Genomic DNA, 24,740 nt, shown 5'->3' with positions numbered 1-24,740 from the left:
GTTTAATTTTCCACAGAATGCTGTACCTCTCGTTTTTATCTCTCAGCCGGTTTTGTTACCCGTCACGATGAACGAAACACAGCGAAGTCGCCAAGTCGCACAGCAGCCGTTGTGTAAGGACTAGAGACAGAAAACTGTCGGATGCGCACGGCTGTCCACGGGCCGAGTGCTCACATGGACCACCGATTCTCCTCCAGTGTGGACAAATACTCCCCCCCCCTCTGCTCAAGGAGGGGTGAGGACAGGATCTGCTGGGAAAGGTGGCTTCCGTTTCATACACGAGCTCCCCTCACCTGTCCGGGGTGGGATTTGCGGTTGACTGGACAAGTGGCGGATTGAGCACTCTCGTGACCTCTGACCTCTGACCTCTCCCCTGCCTCTCCTGCAGAAGACGGAAGGGTCTCACTCCTCACCTGAATGTTGTCATTGTGAGTCATGGCTGAAAAAAAACTTGTGACCCAAAATACCAGCACCTTAATTAAAAAAAAGCAAATGTTGTGTGCGACCATGTGTACTTTGTATAAAATGTGTTATATACTGTACGAAGAAAATATAGTACATTAAATTTGCAGTTTGCCGTTTCTTTTTGGCGCAGCTGAAGGGCCGGGACCGAATTCCACCACCAGTGATAAATTCCTAATGATTAAGGAAAAGCAGATTTTGAAACGGAACTGAGCTTCATATTTTTTTTCGTGCAATATAGTCGCACCTATTTGGAAAACGAAAGCAAGCAAGCTGCAATACGCTTTATTTTTGCGCGTGTTAATGCGTTTCAGGAATTACACTTAGGAGACATTTTTTTCAAAGGCTTCTGGTGTCTGATATAGTTTTAACTGAGCAGCAGGTAAGATTACAGGCTCCCTGTCTGCAGCCTGGGTACCTCTGGTCTATAAGTCTGTATTCATTAGCTCAAGTGAAGTTTCTTGGTCAGTGATGTTGAACAGAATTGCAGAGGATGATGCAAAGGTATGTAGTATTAATTCATTCCATAAGATGGGCAGCTAAGGTTCTTCAAACGTTTTTAAAAGCCACTCATTCAGCCAAGGCTACTGGTGGTCATGGTGTGTAAAATGTTCAGTTTATTTTTGGTGTTTTGGAACATTTGTACCTTGCAGAGGTACAGTCAACATCCCTGCTCACTGAGCCTCTGCGTGGTTTGCTTGTTTTAGATATATGACTGGGAGAATGGGTGACTAACCCAGAGGTCATAATGATTATCTTAGTCTGCATATCATGCCAAAGGATATCCTCTGGGATACATTGGACCTGACCAAAACATTGTACTTTGCTTTCAGCACTGTAGAGAAACTAATTTGTTCACGTACACTAACAGTACCTCGCAGAAATGGTGGTCCTGCCTTGTTGTGGGCAGGTACCAAGCCAAAGGGATCCGAAGGGGCGTGACACTTGTAATGACGTCCCATTTACTGGGTAACTTTTGATTGGTTGTTGGGTAAATTTGAGCCCAGAAGCCTGAAGGTCAAAGGTCAGGGGGCCGCCTAGAGGGAAAGAATGTGATCTTTCGTGTTGCCTCACTACTCAGTCCAGCTGTAGGCTCGACATTCTCACTCTGGGTTCACCCTGTACACAGCCCGGTATCCACACTCTGTCTGTACCCGCTGACATTTCTTAGGCCATGATGTGGGCTGCTTTGCTCTGTGGATTGAAAATGACATGTCACATATGTGCTTGTTTTTTGGATTGAGCCAAAACAACCTTAATGGACCGGCACTAAATCTCTATACATCTGCCTAAAATCTGCTCCGCTTCTATGGCAAGACTCCTTGGTCGTTTTGGCAGCCATAACCATTATGTGGGGAAGTGCCTTGACTCACGAGAGGAGTCAAGAGCCAGAGTTGTGGCAGTGTGACACTCCTCGCAGAGCCTGATGAAGGTCTTGCCAGGGCTGAACAGCCTGTCGCTGATGAGGCAGGTCGATTAAAAGGACAGATTTAAAACTGGAAAGGTGAAGCGAGCTGCTTGGAGTCCGCTGACGATGCAGGTGTATTAAAAGCATAGAACATTTCGTACGCCTCATCACCACAGGTAACCTACGCATCAGCCTGCTATAAAGTGCAATAACTACCAATTCTATTGTATATTAATAGTCCACTAATGTGTTGTTTTGGAAATAACAAAGATAGATAATACATTTTGCAATGAAAAATTCTCATGTATTGACAAAAGTTAAATGGAAGTTATCTGATACCTTGTGTTTCTTCCTGTTCACGTACAAATGTATGATGAGAGGTCAGTGTTTGGCGTCTTAGAAGTGAAAATACTGCTCAGCTAACTGCCAAGACTGGGATCACAGCCAACATGGTATCGCTTCACTCTGTCTGTAACCAGTCACATTACTTTGACCCAAAGTAGACCTGGCCACTAGGGGGAGTGCTCCTGCCATTCAGCATGCACAGCCTGTGGGGAAATTGAGGGCCTTTTATATATAGTGACAGAAGGCATTGAAATAGATGCTCTTGATTTGACACACAGCCACCCGAGCCCTCCTTTCAGAAGAGCCTCTCGAACCAGCGATCCGCTGGCTGAAGAGTCTTTCATGTCAGACGTCTGAATGTTGTCCAAAGCCCCACAAGGCCTGAAACACACACCCCAGAAGGGAAGCCAGAAAGATACTTGTGAGATGAGAGTTAAAGGAAACCAAGTTACCACGGCAGTGATTTGATCTTAAAAAGCTGTTTTAATACATAGCGAGCTCCTGAAATGCTCTTGCTGGTTTGAGTTTGGTTAGCTGTTTTTAATTAGAAACTTTAGTATTCACATTTTCAGTATACTGACTTTTAAATGGATGTTAAATGTAGCTTAATTCACTATATCAGTTTTAAGACTAAAATAACCCTTTCAATTAAATAATAATACGGATATGTTAAATGCTTAATTATACCGCATCATATAATTAAAAAAATATCATTTAAAACGTATAGTGGTATAGCCCTGATGCTTGTTTCAGAGAAAATGTATCAGGTGAAATTGCATCAAATTGAGATGGAGTTTTAAATTATTTTTATTTACACACAGTTTTTCCATGTTGGACGTGGAGGTATTTTCTTGTCTAGCAGATAAGGAGACTTGTTTGACTTACGGAATGTGCCAGATGACCGGTGTAGCTTCTTCAAACAACTTTCCTGTGAAAGACTGGCCTATTCAGGACCCCTGAGGTAGAACATGGGAGTATGTTCTTACCTCAGTGATGGGAGATGACTCCTTCAGCTCCTCCATCAATCCAGATGATCTGCGGAAGGAGACAGACCGCCCACAGCTTGGCCAACAGCCTGGGAGCAGATGCAAGGCTCACGCCTGTCATGCTGGTCCAAAGTCTTCACGTTGTCCTCACAGGATGGGACTGACTGACTTCTAAACCTCCTCCAGAACTTAATGTCTTGAGCTGAAGTTGTGTCTCTTACTTCTGTTTGAAGGCTCTTTTTGATGATCTGCAGCTCAGTCCTGGAAGTCAAGGTGTCTGTGCTGAAATGGAGCCTCTTCATTCCTCGCACGCTTTATAGGCCCCTAAACAGCTGCTTGCAGAATTCAAACAGCCAGAAAGTGTCTTACTTTCTCTTGTATCCCTAATGTTTTTCCATTGGCCTGTTACTCTGGCTATGGTGTAGACCGTCCCTGTTTCCCCCGACCTTCCTTGTGAGACGTCAAGGAAAAACGTTCCATAAATATTTTCACATTTTCTCTGTGTCATTTGGTTTTTATGAGCTAATATCCCCATCTGGGATGTGAAACATTGGCTCTAAATGATAGGCGTTCACCTGGAGGGAGGGGGGGGTTTTCTATGTACAGCCTGCAGTCTTGCTTTCACAAAGGCAGACTATAATATCAGTAGTGTGGGGACAGTCTTGCTTGTATGTGCCATCTTGGCTATATTCTCAACGACAACGAGAAAGAAGACATCTGTCGGGGTATGGATGGCACATGTTGTCGATCCAAACTGAGAGTTGCTTGTTTGGACGGGTGGTTCTCTGTGAGAGAGAGACGGCTTATATGGTAATGCCATTTCTCTGGGAAAATTCCAAATGTAAGACATATTCACTAGTGGTCTGTTTTGGATCCTTTATATAACAGCATTGTATTTACCGTATTTATTTTTCCATACTCTTGTGGGTGTCCTATGTTCCCTGTGTACATCCAAGCCCCCGGCGAGAATGTAGATACCCTGCTTGTTTTGCCTCGAGCTGCCGACAGCCTGCAGATGCACAGGTCGGCTTTTCCTGCGGGGGACGGCCGAGTCACGTTGGGGTCACGCCAACTGCGTTGTGCCTTTTTTCCGAGGCCAATGGGCCGATTGGCTACAGGGTGGAGCATGACAGGTGAGCACGTGGATTCGGGAGCTGTTGCCGTGGCGATGTGAGGCGTACACGGTTGCGAGACAGATTTCAGGTTTGTATTTGTCTTTTTCCCTGAGTGGGACGCTGGTTTTCAAACCCTATCTGACCACTATATCCAGTTACCCATCTCTATGATCAAACCAAGTGATCGATAATGATTTTCAGAACACTGTCCAGCCAGCAAGTTAGGTAAATAGGCGGAACTACTTTATGAAACTGATCGTCGCCTTTTCTACATCTCCTTCAGTCCATCTTTTTTTCAGCACCGTTTACCCTCTTTGAACATGGAGAAATTCACACCACCAGCCCACCTGTTTAGTAGCCATTGCCAAGTCCAGACTGTGTAGTACTGCTTGCTTCATCGGCATTGCCATCTCACACACTAGTAACTGTGTTTATTGCTCTCCTGATAAATACTAGCCGGTAGAAGGACCACACGGGTGCAGCTGAGAGGTCATTCTGATGGAAACCCACCACCAAAGAAATCCTCATGTGAGGTGAAAACCGGCGGATTTTCCACTGCTATTCCTCCAAGAAGATCTCTGCCAGGTTGCCCTGTGATATCCCTGGAACGATCGCATGGTCGAGGCTTCGTTGACTCTCTCTACGCCTGCTTGCAGAGGTCCGCTTTACCGCCTGATGGGCGCGAGACGACATGCTAGCCGGGTCCTGCCACCGCCCCAGTAGGACCCTGGCATCTTGGCTGAGGGACCTGCAGGCCTGGGGGGCTCTTTTCTGTCACTCTCCGCTGGGCCTGGCTGGACACGGTGGCGGTCTGGAAGTGGCCTTTGCAGGCAGGCGACAGGCTGTAGAGAAACCAGCCATCTGTGCTTCTTCTTTCCAGTCTCTGTGACATTCTGTGATTTTTTTTTCCTCCCTCTGCGACATGTTATCCCAGAATTATAAGCAAGCTTCGCTTTTTCGAGCTGCAGCGATAGTAGGAAGACGCAGGACTGATAGGAGATGTTGGATGCGGGGAGGGCAGGTGGTGAGTGTAATGGGCCGAGGTAATTCCCTGCTGTGTCTTTCCTTTTAGCCAAAGCCCTGGAGTTCCCCCAGGTGCTCTCCGGTACCTGCCCCAGCTAATCCCTGCCAAGCGTGACTCTGGACTAGAGGCGGCGCCGTTGAGGGAGGTTGGTTGCATTTTTTTTCCCCCATTACATGACCAATGTCGAAATTGCATATCAACATTTGCACAGTGCATAATTTTACCCCCCATTCATCCATTTTTTTTCTTCTTTTCTGTGGCTAAAAATAGAAGAGGGACAATTGATTCACTGAAGTGGAAAGGCTTGCATGGTGTGTCGTGTCGTGAGCATTTCCTATCTCGGTTTTCCATAAAAAACGGAAAGCTGCAGTCTCCTCCTCTCGTCATCTCCTCAACCCACATGACCTTGGAAATGTAATATAAATTTAAAATTCTTTTTGGTGTTTTTGGTACCTAGCATTTTATGGTTATTTGATTCATGCCAAAGAATTCTGGGATAGTGTTGTAGGAGCTGGATAACCTTGGTTATTTTATTTGTATGTGCAATACCAGTCAAAAGTTTGGAGTTACTTATTAGGATTTCTGGGTTTCTTTGCATCAATTATATATTTTTTTCCAAAAATATCTGAAAATAAAACACATGACATGAATCAAAACACAACAATGTTCAGGAAAACTGACAATTGCAACTAAATGTCCAACTCTGACACCGGCAAATCATCCCCAAGTTGCGGCACAGCCTCCTCCATGCTTGGAAGTGGGAATCACAAACGCAGAACTCATGGGCGCAGGTCCGAACTAAGCAAGAGTGCAGTGGCAGAGAAGCTGAGCGGTACTCAGCAGTGCATGCTACATACAGTGCTCACTGGAAATGGAAGTGCTCACTGGTGCATGCGGAAGAGGAACGGTGGGGGGGGGGGGGGGGGGGGAAGGCTGGATGGAGCTTTTACTAAAAGTAACCTGAGAGCTGGAAGGAAAATAACTGTGTTCCTGGAGGGAGGCTCCACAAAGCACCTGGCAGGGTTCTGGGTGTAGAAGGGGCTTCAAGTTCCCATGGGCTGGCAAGGCAGAGAGGCGGTGGCCACTGATAGCTGGTAGCTGTCCTCGAGAGGGTCTGTGATACAGAGAGTGTCAAGAGAAAACACTTCCCACATCGTCACTCTCCCTGTTTATCAGGAGTCCCTGGAAGGTTTCCCAGAAGCTGGACGATGGTTCCCCAGCCGCGTGCAGTGGACATTCCTCACACGCAGCGTTTTGCTCTTTACGGGAGCTGTCTGTCGGAGAGGTTCTGAAACCAGCATGGGGGAGTCCACAGCGGGGGCGGGGGCGCTGCCCTCACCTTTCGAATCCTGTCAACGAAATGCTTCCGATGGTTCCTTATATGTACATAATTCCGGCACTTGCTACTTTGTCAAGTACACCTGTTCAGCTGCTCCTTGAAGTAAATATCTAATCAGCCAATCATATGTGAGCAGCGCACAGTACGTAATATTGCAGATACAGGTCGGGAGCTTCAGTTATTGTTCACATCAAACACCAGAATGGGGTAAAAGGTGATTTAAGTGACTTTGAACGTGGCTGTTGGTGCCAGATGGGCTGGTCTGAGTACATCAGATACTGCTGATCTACTGGGATTTTCACGCACAACCATCTCGGGGTTCACTGAGAATGGGCCGGAAAAAATACATCCAGTGAGCAGCGGTTCCCTGGCCAAAAATACCTTCTTGTTGTCCAACACATCAAACCTTCAGAAGATCACAAAGGTTGTCAGTTCTGTCTGCTATGAACACGACGCTGAGGCTACAGTGGGTACGGACTCACCAAAACGGAACAATGGAAGACTGGAAAAATGCAGCTAATCAGACGAGGCCTGATTTCTGCCGTGACATTCGGATGTTAGCATGAAAGCATGGATCCATCCTGCCTTGCACCAACAATTCAGGCTGGAGGTGGTGGTCGTGTAATGGGGTGTGCGATTTTCTTGGCACACTTTGGGCCACTTAGCACTAATTGACCATCGTTTAAATGCTGCAGCCTGTAGTTGCTGACCGTGTTTGTCCCTTTATGACCACAGTGTACCCAGCTTCTAATGGCTAATTCCAGCGGGATAATGTACCGAGTCACAGAGTTCTTATCATCTCACACTGGGTTATTGAACATGACAATGAGGTCACTGAACTCAAATGGCCTCCACAGTCATCAGATCTCAGTTCAACAGAGAACCTATGGGAGGTGTTAAGACAGAAGATTCCGATCACAAAGGTGTAGCAGACAGCGACTGCGTGATGCTACCTTGTCAGCATGGACCTAGGTCTTTGAGGAATGTTCCGACCTGGTTCTAGCAAAGTGTACCAGCTAAAGTTGCCAGTGATTGTATATGTACATTTGGTTGAAGAACCCGGCTTTGCACTTTGTCACTTCTTAGATAAAGATGAAATCCAACAGGACAACAGCACTCTCTTGTTAATGACAGTCCATATTTCTATAAAAAGAGGGAGAAGGCGATCCCATTATAAATCATCATCATAATGTTGCATTCTTGTGATATTTAGCTTTTTACAGGATGACCAGGTGAACAGTTATTTGCAGGCACCCAGCAGTAGACCCCCACAACTGACATTGTTCTCTGCTCCTCGCTGGGCTCCATGTGTGGCTTTTGTCTCACGCTGATCCTTCTATCACAGCTCAGCGGTCATGTGATTATTCCTTCCATCTGCCACAGATGATGTGCACTATAGATTTCATGTTAGTTTATCTTTTCCAGCCTTGTCAGTTGTCATTATGTTTGTCACTGCACTTCATCCGTGTGGCGTGTGGTATGGTGTGATGCTGAAGGGGGGTATCAATACACACTTAAAGGTGGTTTTCTTACCTTTTATGCAGGTGGAGTTAGTTTTGACAGCTTGATGGGTCTGCAGCTCCTGGTTCATGGCCTGTTTAGAATTCTTCATTTCTTCATTTGCTTAAAGTGTTAAGGCATTTTATTAACTAAAGGCAGATTAAACTGTTTTTCATATATATACTGATTTGAATTTTTTTATCAGGGCCGCATGGTGGTACAGTGGTTAGCACTGTTGCCTCACACCTCTGGGACCCGGGTTCGAGTCTCCGCCTGGGTCACGTGTGTGGAGTTTGCATGTTCTCCCCATGTCGTCGTGGGGTTTCCTCCGGGTACTCCAGTTTCCCCCCACAGTCCAAAAACATGCTGAGGCTAATTGGAGTCGCTAAATTGCGCGTAGGAGTGCATGTGTGAGTGAATGGTGTGTGAGTGTGCCCTGCGATGGGCTGGCCCCCCATCCTGGGTTATTCCCTGCCTCGTGCCCATAGCTTCCGGGATAGGCTCCGGACCCCCCGCGACCCAGTAGGATAAGCGGTTTGGAAAATGGATGGATGGATGGATGGAATCTTTTATCAAATTACAAAACAGGATGCGGTTCATACTTTTATCCATTTATTTCTTCTTAAAAAAAAAAACAACAACGATGAACATGTGGTGACTGGCGATGTCGGCTTTGTTTGACGTCCAAGTGACAGTCTTGTACAGGCGTTTCTGTTTTGTGACAGAGACACTTAACAGCATCTCCTTCATAAATAATGACAGCAAAAAAATAAAATAAAATAGCACTTGATATACAACAAATAAATTAATAAAGTACAAATTCCACAGTTTTGTATTTCATTGGCGCGTCTGTGGGGGGAAAATTACCTCCAAAATGTTGGGTGATAAGGACAGACTCATGTTACAGAAACCCTCATACACATATAACATGAAAAAGATTTTAATAGCGGATAAACTGTACCGTGGAGTCAATTGGCCATATCTGATTAGCTCTCAGAGTATAATATCTATGGTATAAGAGAAAGGTCTAAAACATAGTGTGCTAAGAATGTGAGATACACGATTATCACGTTTCCCACACTCCCATGACCCAAATGTGCACCTGGTCGGCTGTCAGCTTGTAACACTTCACAAGGCCTGGACTGGAGCGATGCTGCTCTTTAGTGGCTGCGAAGCTTCAACCCACAGAATATTCAGTGCAGGCTTAGTAATATTGGCTAAAGCCAAGTAGTACTTCCTAAGTTTGCCAAAAAAAAAAAAGCTTTTGCTTCTCCCTTCGGGAGCTAAACCTGCTTCTGCTTTTGAGTCCAAGACCCCTGACTTCAAGCCTCAGTCACAATCTCTGAGAAAAACTTAACTCTCTAAGGATTTTTAACTGGCCCAGTGTTTCTGCTTTATGTAGCATCCCTTAAATGTTGGATAATACCTACAATTCATCAGTGTTGAGCTGATTGACAAGTGTGTTTCTTAAAAAAAGTGAGACACTCACTAAAAAGTTGTGGCGGAGATGTGGAGCTTCTTGAGTTACCGCAGAGATCGGCCAGGTGACAATTTTCCCCCACAAAACGGTATTTTTCGAAAACTCTTTTTTGTGAGGTTTAATTTACTTGGCATCTTTGTGGCGGCAGAATGAGTCAAGCAATCTCATATCAATTGTAGATGACATTTTGTAGCAAAACATTTAATTCAGCATAGCTTACATGTACAAAACAAAACAAATTTCGGTGATTAATAACTGCCTTAAGCACCTGCTTTTCCCGTTGGTGCACATCTCAAACCTGAACCAGCTCCGCCAGCTGAGTGGAGGCGGGGGTGCAGGACGTGCACCAGAGTCTGGTGACTGCAGTTACAGAGTTAAACGGCTTCATGTGTATGCAAGTTAAACTCTACATGTTTTTAACCCCCCCCCCCCCCCCCCCCACAGGAGCCTCAGGCCAACTACAAGACTGATAGCACTAAAATACTTGTTGCATTCAGCTGTTTTCCTGTTCCCTGTCATGCCTTTTGTTTTGTTTTTGTCTGCCCCTCCCTATCAAAATTGTTCATCCCATTTTTACCTGATCTCCAATAGCTCTGAAAAGGAAAATCTTTCCCCTAATGCATCTACTTGGTTTGTCTCTCACGGCTCAGTTTGCCTTCCCAAAATGCCCTCAAAACAGGTTTTCATTTCATTAAATTTCATTTCATTTCATTTCATTTCATTTCAAGTTTCACAGTTACATAATTTCTGAACAATAACAACACACATTTTCGACACAATGCTCTGTTGATTCTGGGTGGGCTGGTTTTCCCTGTGTATTATTTAAAAAAAAAATCTGAGAGATACAAACTTAACAAAACATTGAAGAAATTATACTTCAACATTATTTTAGAAAAACAAAATATGTTGGTGTGACTTTTTAAAAAAAAATTCCAGAAGTATTTTTCTTACAGTTGACAATAAAATAAGCAGAAGACAACTTTTGGGAAAACAGATTTGCATTGCATGTTTATGATAATCAAGTATGGGCCCTCGCCAGCAGTGTGCTTTTCGTATGGTGCAGGCTGTCTCAAGACTCTCCGTTTCGCCCCTGAATTGAAATCCTCTTCTCGTTTCGCAAATTCGCTGTTGCCTGAGTGAGGAGTCACCTCTAGACAGCAGTCTGAATGCCACAAACTCCACGGAAATGTTGTCAAGGAGAAGGAAAATGAGCACCATACTGAAGAGGTTGCCATCTTAGAAGGTGATGTTTAGTCTGTCTCCAGCTGACTATTCCCAGAATCCTTTGAAGGTGGACAGTTTTTATGGTTCTGTTGTCTTGTGCCCAGAAAAGTCAAAAATTCCCCTGACCCCCTCCCCCAGTAAATGGAAAAAGGTAACGATGTTTCCTGTTGATTTGAAATAGACATGTCACGACCTATGACAGGTTTTCATGTGACTTTGAGTCACTCAGCAGGCTGTTCCTGAGAGATGTTGGACCTCTGTCATCTCCCTCATGGAGCAAAGAAATTCACAACTAGAGCCCCATGTCACGAACCACGACAGTGGACAAGATCAGCTCCTGCTGCAGGAATTGCTAGAGATTATTTTGACAGGTGATTTACATTTGATTGAAAGTCCAATTATCTAGTTACAATAGAGACCCTTGATAATTTTCCTAATAAAAAACATCACCTTAAACGTTTAGTTTTACCACGATTAGGCAGTATCAATCTGAAGAACATTCAGATTTCCAAATGCTGTGAACTACAACTGTATTAATACTTTATACCAATGGTTGGGAATTTTAAGTAATCTGTTCACTGTGATTCTTACTTCACTGCCCTCTACGGTGATACAAAGGAGTAATACCACGTGTATTACTATATAAAACACTACGGACAGTAGGTACCATTATGAAATTTCTCGATTTTCTGGTAATTGTTTCCTGGACATAAATACATCATGTAAGATGATCGTGAGAAACCATCTCACCTAAGGCCCAGTTGAATTTAACAAAAAGAGAGTTCTGCATAGGCTTGGAGAATCTTACTTTAACACTACGCTAAGAATCTTAGCGACTTCGCATTTGATTATTTATGAAGTCTATGTTTCCCTCCTTACCGCCATTGATTTTCACATAAAATTGATTCCTATGCGACTCACTGACTCGTTAAAAATCTTTTTATGCTGCACCATTGTCTAATTTCAGATTTAATATAAACACATCATACGGCAAAGCTATTTTAGCGAGATTAAAACATTTTCCCTGTTTCTGCAGAGGGAGAGAAAAAAAATCAATTATAGGGATATCAAAAATGTATTTTTGTTGCACGTAGAGGAATTATGTCAAAATTAATTATTTGCTTGCTGCAATTAATGTGAAAATATAATGTTTTTAAAGTAGCATTTTATTCTTTTAACAGATACATACATCTATTTTTAAGACGTTCTGTTTTGACTCAATAATAAAGTATAATAGATAAGTCTTAAAATTATTTTCAACTTCTGAGAATTTCACTCTCTATGATAAATAAATAATTCATAAAAATAAATAACTACCCTCGTGACGGTAGTAGTAGTGGTGGTGGGGCTGGGGGGGGGGGGGGTCTACAAATAACTCTAATAAATGACCTGGTCTTTGGCAGAGATAGTCTCTGTAACATTTTAATGCAATCGGTTCCCCACATTGTTTGAATACAATCAGTTTCCTGAGATTATTTTATTTTCTGATCGCAAAACTGGAACTAAAAAATAAATTAAAATAACCGAGGTGTCTATTTTCACTTGATCAAGTTATATCGGTCATCCTTGAGATGATATTATAAAGTTCTCCCTAAAAGATCCACCTAAATTTTAAAACTACTTTTGAAAACCGTGTGATTAGCCTACACACTGACAAATGGCAAACTAATTTGTTGTTCCTAAAAATGTATACATTGTCTTAACGTTTAAACAAAGTTCTCATTTCTCCCCATACTTTTCTTCTAGTACTGAACGAAATGGAGTAACATGAGCTGGACAAAGACGGGTGTAAACGCATCACATAACATCCTCACCCTTGACTCACATTGCATTATATCCGAGAAAAAAACTGTCGTAACATCAATGCTGCCTTAAAATACTTGTTCAAAAAAGTGTCCAAAAAAACAAACAAAATGAAAATAAAAAGTGCATTGTCACGTCCTACACGAATGACCTGCAAGAATAAGATGTCACGGAGATGCCACACTATACTACTACAGTTCCAGACGGCACAGTGTTGTAACGGTGTGGGGCGGCCCGTCCGGGCTGCAGCTGAGACGGACTCGGTTGCTCGTAACTCCGATCGCAGGAGGACCGGGGCACCGCTTCTCCTGGCGGCCTGAGTAGGATGCAGCATGCAAGGGCTTCGCTCTCGCCGGGATAAGGACCGAAATTAAACGAAATGGATGAGTGCGACAGAAGAAGATCGATGCTGTTAGAAAAGGACTCGTTTCCCTCCTTTAATCTTCCCCGTAAAACACTTCGATGAAACGAAAGTTAATTTAAAGATCTTAATACGGGAATCAGCCGTGAGAATATATAGCCAAGCTGGGGTCTCGCAAGACCCCAGTACTGGCTCTCCGGTGCGCTGCACGGCTGCTTTGTAAGCTGGAGTCGGTAGATCCGACTGGTTAGGGGACGCCGGCCTGGACCGAGTGTTCTAACCCCACTGGCTCGCCGCAAAAGGGCGGAGGGACCCGAGCAGGTCACTAAGTGAGTTACCCTGTGGTTGGCGAAGTAGTGACCCTGTTTCCTCAAATGCGCTTTGTACATGTCAGTCCGTACTCCACACTCCCAGTCTTCATCAGCAGACCGCCCGTACAGACCAGAAGCGTTACTCAGCATGTCCTCTACTCTGTGCTGTCCTTCATCTTTTCCTTCGCTGTCAGCGTGTGTCGGTCACACGTTTCTGAAGTGGCAACCAGGTCGCCGTGCCTTGTCTGTAATGATAATTATGCGCAAAATAAGCTTGCTTTCCGTCTTCGTGTTCTTGGGTTTTTTTTTTTTTTTTTTGGAGAGCTGGGCATAACGCATTCATTACCGTAAATAAAACGAATCTTAAACGAGTATTAGAATACCGTGGCAATGCCATCGTGATTATTTTCGGTATTCAAAGTAAGAGCAGAAAGGTTTTGTTTTTTGTTATTTTCCACGGTTTGATTTTTCTAAAGCTGCAGTAGATTTTTTTTCCTGTACAAATTTGTTCAAATAAATGCATTTATGTATAATATTTTCTCTTTTTATACATATTTCATTCCAGTGGTATTTTACAAACAGCTGTATATATATCTTCAGGCTGAGGTTGGGTGTGTGTCCTGAAGGGGGTGGGGGGGGGGGAGGGGGGAGTGGGAGGAATGAAGGGAGAAGATGTTGGGTGTGACCAGATGAGAGGGGCCAGAGACAGGGATCTGCTCAGTGGAACCGCTGGACTCCAAATCGCTGGTCCTTGCTGTCTCGGATCTCAATCTGGAGAAACAAACGTAAGAGTGAGGTTAGAGTGGGTGAGAAACAGCGTGACACTTAATATGAAAAGGAAGCGGTGGAAGGAGCAGACTGCAAAAAAAGGAGAGAAGAGGAACAAGCTTGGGAAGATGTAGGATAATGGCAGGATTTCAAAATCAAAAGGGAACTTAGGTGTCTGTCATTGATTTACTTCAGGATGCGAGGGATTCTTTGGTCCTGTTGAAGGTAAAGTGCACTTTCAAGAATTTTAAGGATGATCAATCATTCTGTCGATACACCTCCAGGTTTAACAGAAGTGTCCCACTACAGTCTGTGAACTCTTTGCCACAATTAGGTCTTCGAACGTCTGAAACTGCAAGCCGCTGAAAACTTGGATGGCAAAAGGACACAAAACAGCCCAGCTGAACACAAAGAACACATTTACTGAAAGTTTGTTTCTGATGCGCAGTAATTATTGTCATACAAAGGAACCATGAGATGACAGCAGCTCTCTCTGCATTTTTTCTAATTTTGTTTGGGGGGTGGCTGTGGGTTTAGGCTGGTAATCTTGACAGTCCTTAGTTAAGAACATCTACAGGATTCTACATAAATATGGTCATTTATACATATCTGTGTATTAACTAATTTACCATTAAGCAATGCCCATCCATCCTTTGTAACTGCTCATCATATATATATTTTTATTTTATTTATTTATTTGTTTATTTTTTTTGGGGGGGGGGGGGGTCTGGAGCCTTACAGGTGCAAAGCCAGGAAACCAATCCAGTGTATAATACTACTCACTCACAAATGCACACCTATGGCCAACTTGGTAGCTCCAGTCATCCTCAGCATACTTTTGAACTGGAGCGTCTGCAGACTCCACACACATGGAATTCTGGTGGAGACCTGAACGCTTGTTCCAGAAGTGTGAAGCGACACTGCTAACCACTGCACCTCCATGCCGCCCCCAGTGCTAACCACTGCACCACCATGCCGCCCCCAGTGCTAACCACTGCACCACCATGCCGCCCCCAGTGCTAACCACTGCACCACCATGCCACCCCCAGTGCTAACCACTGCACCACCATGCCGCCCCCAGTGCTAACCACTGCACCACCATGCTGCCCCCAGTGCTAACCACTGCACCGCCTTACATTAAGCAATGGTTCAATACAATCTGACTTGAACTTTCAGTAGCCAGTTGAACGTTTTCCTGGCCTCTGTGTCCATACTCTGCATGCTGTGCTACTTGGGATGAATAAACTGGATGGATGGATGATACATGAATATTTATTATTATGGAAAGCACAATATAATTGATAGATGCTACAGACTATAGTTGCTGATTCTGCTGTTTTGTCTCCCATGTGCTTTATAAACCAGAACTGCACCATTTTTTTTCTTTTTGCACAGCTAGTTCCCCACTGCGACAGTGCATGTTTGCTGCCTGACCCCCTCCCCAAGGCATAGTACTCAACTTGACGTAAAAAGGACACAGACCTGGAGATAAGCGAAAGAGAAAATGCCGCCATTGCAGTCCTCGTCTCAGAGAGCTGCTTGCCCTGTGAATTGTCCCTGGTATAAAATATCCCCCCGTTTTCCACAGGGCCAGTTTATGTTCCTGCTGAAACAAGAGCGACTCTAAAACAGGACTGTCTGGCTTTTTCTGCATTCCACACTCGTCAAAGTTCTGAGAGGCTCCTGCTGATCTCCCACAGATGTGTCAGCTTCCAAAGGTCATTTTTTGGGCTGCATTTTACTCTTCAAAGCTTATCTCCCCTGCTTTTCATCCTTCCATTTTTTAGCTATATTCCACAAATGCTCCACGATTAACTTATATGACAAACTTTTACATTTAATCTCCAGACTGACCACCTGTCCTCAAGCAGGCAGTTCTGCAGCCTGAATTGGCAGCCAAATACACAAAAAGGTGTAATTTGCATCTCATGTATTTATTATTTGTATCTCTGGTCTTTAGATGCCACCTAAACAAAAGTACCCACAGTCATTTGAATATGCTGGGCACAGTTTGCAGTATGTGCCGAGTACCATAAAGGGCTGTCCAGGGAAAGTCAGTTTCTTCCAGTAATTATTTTTTATGACCAGTCGCACTGCGCAGTGTAACAGTTTCTGTTACATACAGGAAGTGACCTTGGTGCCCCCAAACCTAATAACTGCAGTTGTACTTTTCAAGGTAATCATCCCTAATTTAAGCCAAACTTATTCCCCTGGCAGCACAGGGCACAGGACTGGGGTACAAAATAAATGGGATGCCGGTCCATCACAGGGCACATGCATACACACACACACACACACACACACACACACACACACACACACACAAAGCCCCTTCTCGCAAAACGGGTATTCATCACGTTGTGGGGACATTGTGCCCCCATAAGGTAAGGTATACCCGCTCACACACACACAAACGCACGCGCTTTCTAGGGACCGTCCATTCATTTCTATGGGCAAAACCATAATCCCAGCTGTGACCTAAACCCCTATCCAGCCTGAACTTTAACCTTAAATACCCAAACAAAACTGAGGACTTATGGTATTTTTAGTTTTTTTGATTGCAGTCAAAACTGAGTTTTCCCTTGTGGGGACCGAAAAAATGGTCCCCATAGCATCAAGATAACGTGTTTTTATCACATTGTGGGGACATTTGGTCCCCACAGTGTAATATATACATGTCACCCACCCACACATGCACACACACACACACACACACACACTTCACTCTGGGATCAATTCATTCTAATTGTAATTCTCACTAAATGTCTTTGGACTCGAAGGAAATTAGAAAGTGAATCCCACAGAACACGAGGAGAATAAATCCACAATCACCTAGCAGAGGCAAGTGATACTACAGTTTTTTCATAAAAATTACATCTACATCATAATGAACAAAACTGCAGTATGTTCCTCAAGAACGCAATGTCCTGTTTTCATCGTTCTCATTCTAAATATATACATCTTTCAGACCAACCTCAACACTTCTATTAATACTGTCTTGGAAAACATCATTTACCTACCTTAATATATGTATGTCGCCCCTCACACTAATATGTCATAAAAAATAGCAGTTCTCAGCTTGTGGGAGTTTTACCTGCACAGAAATGTTCTGAGGGCAGAACAAAAAAATGAAAGAGATAACCAGAGAGGTAACCAATCAGATTGTAGAGGAGGTGGGTCCAAGCAATTAGATGTGGTGGGAACAAAATATCTGATTGGTTGGTCCTGCCTCCTCTAGTTGCTTGGATCCACCTCCTCTGAAATCTGATTGGTTATCGCAATCATTCATTTCGTGTAAGTAAAACTCCCATGAGCCATTCCTTACCAGATGGATGGCATGCTTTCCAGCTTCAGATGATTTTAATCTGTGGTACCAGACATACATTATGCATTATGTATATCATGTACATATATATATATATATATATATATATATATATATATATATATATATATATATATATATATATATATATATATATATAGTACATATAATACTGCATATAGGTTTGTGTATATATATATATATATTGTATATATAACATGTGTGTAATATACGTTATACATATACACCTTATACCTTATATATGCACATATATAATATATATAAATATATGTGTATACATTATATATATATACATATACACATACATATATGAAGCATCATGTGGAGTATATTGTGTGTGTATGTATATATACACATACACACATATTTTACTCTACATAATACTTCAGCTTTGGCACCTTTGAATGAGACCAGAAACTCTGTAAAGTTCTGGTGTTTCTCCTTGGGTTTTAGCACAGAGAAATCCTGCAAATGACGAACAGCGACAACCACCAAACTCTCATCTCGCCTCTTCCAGCTGCACTCTGCTTGGGAATCTGTTTCGCCTGAAGTATCTTTAGAAAAACATGCTGGCACCTTTCAGCCCCCACTAGATGTGGGGGGGGGTGTGTGTGTGTGTGTGTGTGTGTTCGGGGGAGTGGTGGCAGGAGCTAAAATCACTTTGGGTTCTTTGCAGAAAGTGGTCAGGCTTGTGAGACCAAAAGTCACCGTCTGACAAGTGCGGGGAAAAGGGCGAGAAGACGGCAGCTTTCCAGAAGGAAGGAGAAGAAGGAGAAAAGGAAGGAGAAGCAAGCATTAGCCAACCACAGGCTAATCCACCCGGAGGGCAGAAGCTGCAGCGAGTCAAGGAGGTGCCACAACACTGCCTGGACGACAGCCACAAAGCACAAAGCACAAAGCGCTCACGTAGGCTCACTTACCCTGGACACTGCAAAATCTGCAAAGACAGGACAGAGATTGGCATTCAGTTCATGTCCGCTCCTTGCGTCCTAAAGACATAAGCAATGTTCCGCGAGACGTTTTTCCTTTCCTGTTAAAATGCTTCATTTCGCTTTATCAGAAGATACATTGACAAAAACGAGCAACTGGAAAAGACGAACTTTAAGACGCTACTGACAATGGTATGAGATCCTCACATTTAACCACAATTCCCCAAACATGTGTCTGTGCACAAACATACGTACAGGGACATGCATGGTGGAAAATTAATCTTTAAATTATAACTAGAAACTTATACAGTACATCCCAAAAGCTTCATTTACTTGGAACGATATGTCGGCTGATAGCAAGTATATATCTCAGAATAATAAAAAAACAAGTAAGCATTTTTTGTTTTAAACTTGTATACAGGGGTGTCATAAAGGGGAGGGGGGGGGGGGGTGAGGATGATTCCAAGGGTCCCTGAGTGACAGTGACCCTAAAAAATCTGGAACATAATTGGATTGGTCTGGGTTGAGGCCCCGGTATCTTTAGCAGTGACCCTGCTTGTACATTGAAGTGGAAGTCAGTCTAAAGGACCAACGAGTGAAAAGCTGAAATAATAATAATAATAATAATAATAATAATAATAATAATAAGGCACCCTAGGCAAGCTTCACCACTGCTGCCACTCTGGTCACCTGCCTGTCTTGCCCTCGCCAAGATTTTCCCACTGTATTTAGGTCTAATCACAATGTATTTGTAAGACACAATGCATGAGTACATGAATTTTGCATTTGGGGTTCCCCCTGCATGTGTGGTTCTTCATGTGTGGTTCCCATTGCATGTGTGGTTCATCATACATAGTTCCCCCTGCACAGGTGGTTCATCATGTGTGATTCCCCCTGCACATGTACTTCTTCATGTGTGGTTACCTCTGCATGGGTGGTCCTGCATGGTTCCCCCTTCCCCAAGTGTAGTTTCCCCTGCACGTATAGTTTTTCATGTGTGGTTCTCCCTGCACATGTATTTCTTCGTGTGTGGTTACCCCTGCATGAGTGGTTCTAAATGCACGTGTGGTTCTTCATATGTGGTTCCCCTTGCTTGTGTGGTTCTTCATGTGTGGTTGCCCCTGCATGTGTGGTTCCCCCTGCATGAGTGGTTCCTCATGTATGGTTCCCCTTGTACGTGTGGTTCTTCATGTGTGGTTCCTTTTTAAATGCTGAACCCAGATTCGCTGAAGCCCTTTATGACTGTAAGTATTACATTATAGCATCAGTGGGAAACCCTGGTTCATTGAGATTATGCTGGTTATGACTTTGTCTGAGGCATTACCTACTTTAATTAAGTTTTTATTAGGAAGAGATGGAAGATCACATGGTACTGCAGGAATAAACTAATTGCTGACAGAACGGTAACCTAAAAATCTGCAGGCATTGTATCTCCTAGGAGAAGAGGATCCCTCACCTCTGCAACATAGCTATGATGCATTAAGGGGGAGCATGTATATCGGCAGAAGATCATTACCGATGTTGCGGTGGCAGACAATCAAAACAAAAATATCACTTGGTAACATCAGACCATCTTACAGAAAATGAAGGGGCTAGATCACTTGGTGAAGAACACAGTGAACTTTAATATTATTTTTAGGAAGAATGGCTTTCAGTCCTACTTTCTGTTTACAACATTCTGGGTGACTTTGATTGTACTAAATTGAAAAACGTCCTTCAAACACAGATGTGGACACAAAAAATGGAGTAAACACTGGACACAACCGATTCCTGAAAAGGAAGATGTAACAGTGCCAGTTGTTTTGGTGAAAGATGGGAATAGTTCTAATAATTCAAACATGGAAATGCAGTGATTAAGGGGGGGGGGGTCAAATAAAGCAGAGTTATCTTCAGCTAAATGCAGATGGAGATGTCATATCCCCCCCTGGTGGCACCCCTCAACCCCGGAAATCAGATGAATCAGAATTAACAAACACAACAAAAGAGAACTAAAAGACAGAGGTGATGTGAGCAGGTAAAGGCACGGCTGCAGAGCGCAGAGGCACTGGGGAGATCCTTCTGGAGGCTGAAATGTAACCATGGAAACTTCCTCAATAGAATCAGTGCGTATGAAGGAAGCATTTTTTTAAATATCCCCCCCAGACAATAAACGCTTCTCTCCTTCTCTCTGCTCACGGTATTCAGGCCTCTACCTCAGTACCTCTGACTTTACGAGGCACTGATGAGCTTAATGTAAGAAAAAAAAACAGTTTAATAAGAGTACTTCATAGCTCAGCTTGTCAATAACAACATCAGACCAGCTACATGCCAGACGAATCGGAACTTTGCCTAAATGCATTTAATGCCACTATGAGAAGGGCTTAAATTTTCCTGACTATTCGTTTGAAAGACAAAAATTAGCTTTTAGGCCAATGGGATGGCATGAAACAGCTTCCCTTACCTTTGTTGTCAGCTTTCATTTCGTCCTGCAGAAAGTCACTTTGCCGGTTGCCGAGGACAAAGGCCAGAAAGGACAGAATGAGCGCATCCAGGATGCCGATGATGGCCAGGATGTAGGCCCAGCGCACAGAGCAGTTTCCCAGGGTGTACTTCCCTGTCTCCTGCCCGCACATATCCCTCACCACTTCTGCATCCCAGCCATCCGGGAAGATCATGCATCCCAGGACAAGGCACACAGCTGAAAATGGGGAACAGCAAGGAGAAGAATATTACTGGCTAATTATGGGGACTAAGCCACAAGTAACTCATCGTACGCCCCAGTTCACATCACATTAAAAGCATTAGTCTGTATTTTTGTGAGGTATGAAAGGTCTGAATGTATGAAATGGAACATGGACACCATATGCAGCAGAGCTTCCCAACCCTGCTCTTGGAGACCTGCAGCTCTAATGTAACACACTTGATACACAGAGGCAGGTCCTTCAGTAGCATCTCAGCATTGGAGCCAGTAATGTGGCCGATGGGCCTGCTTCTCTGTATCAGGTGTGCTGATCCAGCTGCACCTACGCTCTGCAGGGTGGTAGGTCCCAGGAGCTGGGATGGGCAACCCTGATACATGGGATGGGAGTATCACTGGACCAGAGCTCTTCCTCGTCGTGGCTTGAATTTGCCGCGTTTTGCTTTAATTATCAAGGGAAACGCCACTGGAATTGCATGCATCACACACACAAGTCACACGACGTGCTGCTGCCTGCAGTAGCCGTCAATCTGTCACTGCCCTCTTTCGTCAATCGACCAATCAGATTTCGATCGGTGTAGCACTTTCTGCGAGTATGTTTTTTGCAGGTTTATGATTTACAGTAAGTTTTCCATAACGGAATTAAAACATGACAAAAAAAAATCAAAAATCGAAATGCATGCATTAGGAAAAACTGAAAATGACTCTCAGGCTCCCTTCAAAGAAGCTGATAATGTAACAATTCCTATAGAATGTAAAAATGCCAGCAATAATAATGAAGGGTACATACAATGGCTTTGTAATACCCGCGTCCCAGGGCATAGGGCACTGGACAGAAAAAGGGATACAGAGATGGACGCGAACAGAATGACTGTCAAAACATAAAACAAGAGTCCGTAAGGACAATAGCAATAGTTGTCTATCTTTACACCAAGGTAATTGTGGTATGAAAAGGACTGAGATCCAATTTTCCTTCCTGTGGATTTTCAGATGACTCACAAAAAGAACACAGGTGGGGTAGATGTGAGGCCTTGCTGTTCTGCAGCCCAGTGGACTGTAAATGGGTTTCAGTCCTGAGGAAGGCATTAGAGCAGAGGTTCCCAATACGGTCCTCGGGGACCCACAGACAGTGGACTGCCTGGACAGAAGCTCGGAGGGAGCATGAGCACGAACCGACTGCGGGTATCCGAGGGTTAGATTGGGAAGCACAGCATTAGAGGGTCCAGTGGATAGAAGAAAGATTGTAAAAACAAAGCGGAGAGGAGAGAATAAACGCCTACCGATGTATCCTAATCGGCAGAATTTTTATATCGATGTATTAATCTTGGCTACTATACATAGTAAACAGAAGGTTTGTACACATACTTAAATAGAGGCTAGACGCAATATTTTAAATGACCTATTAAATAAAAGAATAACAATATAAATGTGAGAATTATTGTGTTTCAAATGCAAAATTAATGCCATGTCCTCACTTGAAATATATTTTACTAATTTCCCACAAATAAAGGGCAAAATCTGTATGCAGTTTATTCATAAATGAAAAAACAACTGACATAAAACAAAAAGAATCGCATGCTTAAAAAAAATGGGCCTTGCGTTTCATATTGAGGTAGGTCTCTTTGATCTCCCCCTGGGGAGGATCGTGGTTGTGAGAGGGGGCTAAGATTGATTAATTATTGAAAATAGGAGAATTAGGGAGGTGGAGCAGATAAGAAAAAGGAGAGAGATGGACGAAGAAGTCGGCCAAACCCTGACTGTGTGTGTCTGACGAAAGCCCTGCCAGGACTGCAGTGTGATGGGTGGCTTGTAGTGTTTCTTTATATATGTGAGTTTGTCCAGCTCTGCACCTCTGTGTACGCGGGGTTCACTCTGAATGCTAACTCCTATCCACAGTAACAAACACACAGCTGGTTCCCCTCCACACTCCACCCGGCCAGCCCCAAACAGTCAACGCACAATGGCATACACCAGAAATCCCAGCAACTAACACTGGCGAGATGCTCCGTTCAGCTGGAGCCAACCTGGAAGCCTGGAAGCTAGCGTCACTGCAATGATATGGGAAAGTCTAGGAGAGAGAAACGTCTGTGAGCTTATCAGAAACCTGAGCTACATGCGTCAGGCTCTGAGTTGCTCCACTGGGATCTTCAACCTCAGCTCACGCATTCCAAATTTCCATTTCTTTTCCCATACAAACCCTACCTCAGAATCCCAAAAGTATCAACACGACATTGCAGATTCCATACTAATTAACTGCCATCTTCAGACTCCATTTTCATGATAGTATTGCTCCGGTACATCTATCTATTTAAAACACTTTTTTTTTTTCTTCAAGGATATGCATGCAAACCCTTCCATTAAAAATTCCTGGTTTGAATCATTAGGACTCTGGCACTTTCATAATGATCCCAAAGGAACCTTGAGAAAGTCAATAATAGGCAAAAAATGCACCAAGCTACAGTGAAGACTTTGCACAGATCTGCTGTAATGACCATAAATGGTGTTTCACATCCCATATTTTATTCAGGGGTCTGAATATATACATGCAGCCCCCCCCCACTTCAGTGTTATTTCTCTCAGGTCACAAGTTCAAAAAACACCACTTTTGTAAGCATCGATTTTTTTTTTTTAAATATATTTTGCCCTTTATTTGGATTTGAATCTCATCTCCCACTTTGATGTGAAGGTTTAGAAGTTTCCCTCAGACCACACTGCAGTGGGGCTGAAGGACATCTTCGGCATATGACATGCAAAGCATCCACCGTACGGTTCTGCGTTAACCACTTTTCAAACACTAGGCTGCATCTTCTGAAGATGGAGGCCCCTTTTCATGCACCAGATTGATGACGAAGGGCGACATCTCAACTGATTCTCCAAAACGGAAGGAAATGCTCCATGGAGGACTCGTGAGATGATACCTCACACCTTGTTATGCTACAAGCCATAGTTAGGGCAGTAAACGGTTCCTGGTTCTTTTGCCTCGATGAGGAAAAGTTCTTGAAGATGTCAGCCATGCTAACACAGTGTCCGTGGAGACAGGACGATTGTTGAAGTTTTAAAAACTCCCCCTTCACACGAAGGAAGAACCCTTTCGATAGATCCTCAGAGATTGCCTGATTTACCCGTGGAGGACAGAGCGGCTCAGCAAGGAGATAACCTCGGGACTTGTTCTCTTAGAGCTCATCAAATCCCTTCCCGACCTTGTCTGCCTGCTCTGTATATTTGGCCCCAGGTTGGAGATCAATGGGGCAGAGGTAGTCCCATATGAAAGCCATGACGCTTTGAAGTCGCAAGGCATTTTTTTTAACCTCAGTAGAACATTTCTAGGAGTGCAGTGATAACTTCAAAGACGGCTGCGACCTGGATGAGCAGACAGCCACAGACCCTCTGCTGCTTACATACAAGACTTGGCTCCCACTGCCAGCATCCTCCGTCTGTTTAAATCTCTTTACCCAGAAGCAGGATCATAGGCCCTCGTCTCTGGCCTGAAAAATGGCACGACCCTCAATTAGCTCTAATCCGCACCACCAGACCCGTGACCTCATTTGTGTTTCCTGGACAACTTTCTCTAATTAAACAGTGGAAATGCCAGCTTTTAATCTCTGTAAGCTTCTGCCCATCTATCTTGACCCAAAACAGTCAAAGCTGCAGCAAAAGTCTCG

The 24,740-nt window shown here is 43.7% G+C and overlaps 1 protein-coding gene across 2 annotated transcripts in view; it reads right to left on the bottom strand.

Moving 5' to 3' along the window:
• Positions 1-12,278: 12,278 nt before the first annotated feature.
• Positions 12,279-24,740, bottom strand: part of lhfpl4a (LHFPL tetraspan subfamily member 4a) — a 29,458-nt gene continuing 16,996 nt past the window's right edge. The window contains exons 2-4 of one of the 2 annotated variants that reach the window (XM_049002447.1): positions 20,842-21,078; positions 18,393-18,409; positions 12,279-14,129 (exon numbers count right to left, since the gene is read on the bottom strand). In XM_049002447.1, coding sequence (XP_048858404.1) covers positions 14,076-14,129; positions 18,393-18,409; positions 20,842-21,078 — 308 coding nt within the window. In that variant the 3' untranslated portion in view covers positions 12,279-14,075. The remainder of the gene's footprint in view (positions 14,130-18,392; positions 18,410-20,841; positions 21,079-24,740) is intronic. The other variant, XM_049002448.1, reaches the window with a different exon arrangement.

This window comes from Brienomyrus brachyistius, unplaced genomic scaffold, assembly GCF_023856365.1.
Source record: "Brienomyrus brachyistius isolate T26 unplaced genomic scaffold, BBRACH_0.4 scaffold68, whole genome shotgun sequence".
NCBI lineage: Eukaryota > Metazoa > Chordata > Actinopteri > Osteoglossiformes > Mormyridae > Brienomyrus > Brienomyrus brachyistius.
The sequence above is the reverse complement of the archived record's forward strand: the minus strand, read 5'-3'. Positions and strand labels throughout refer to the sequence as shown.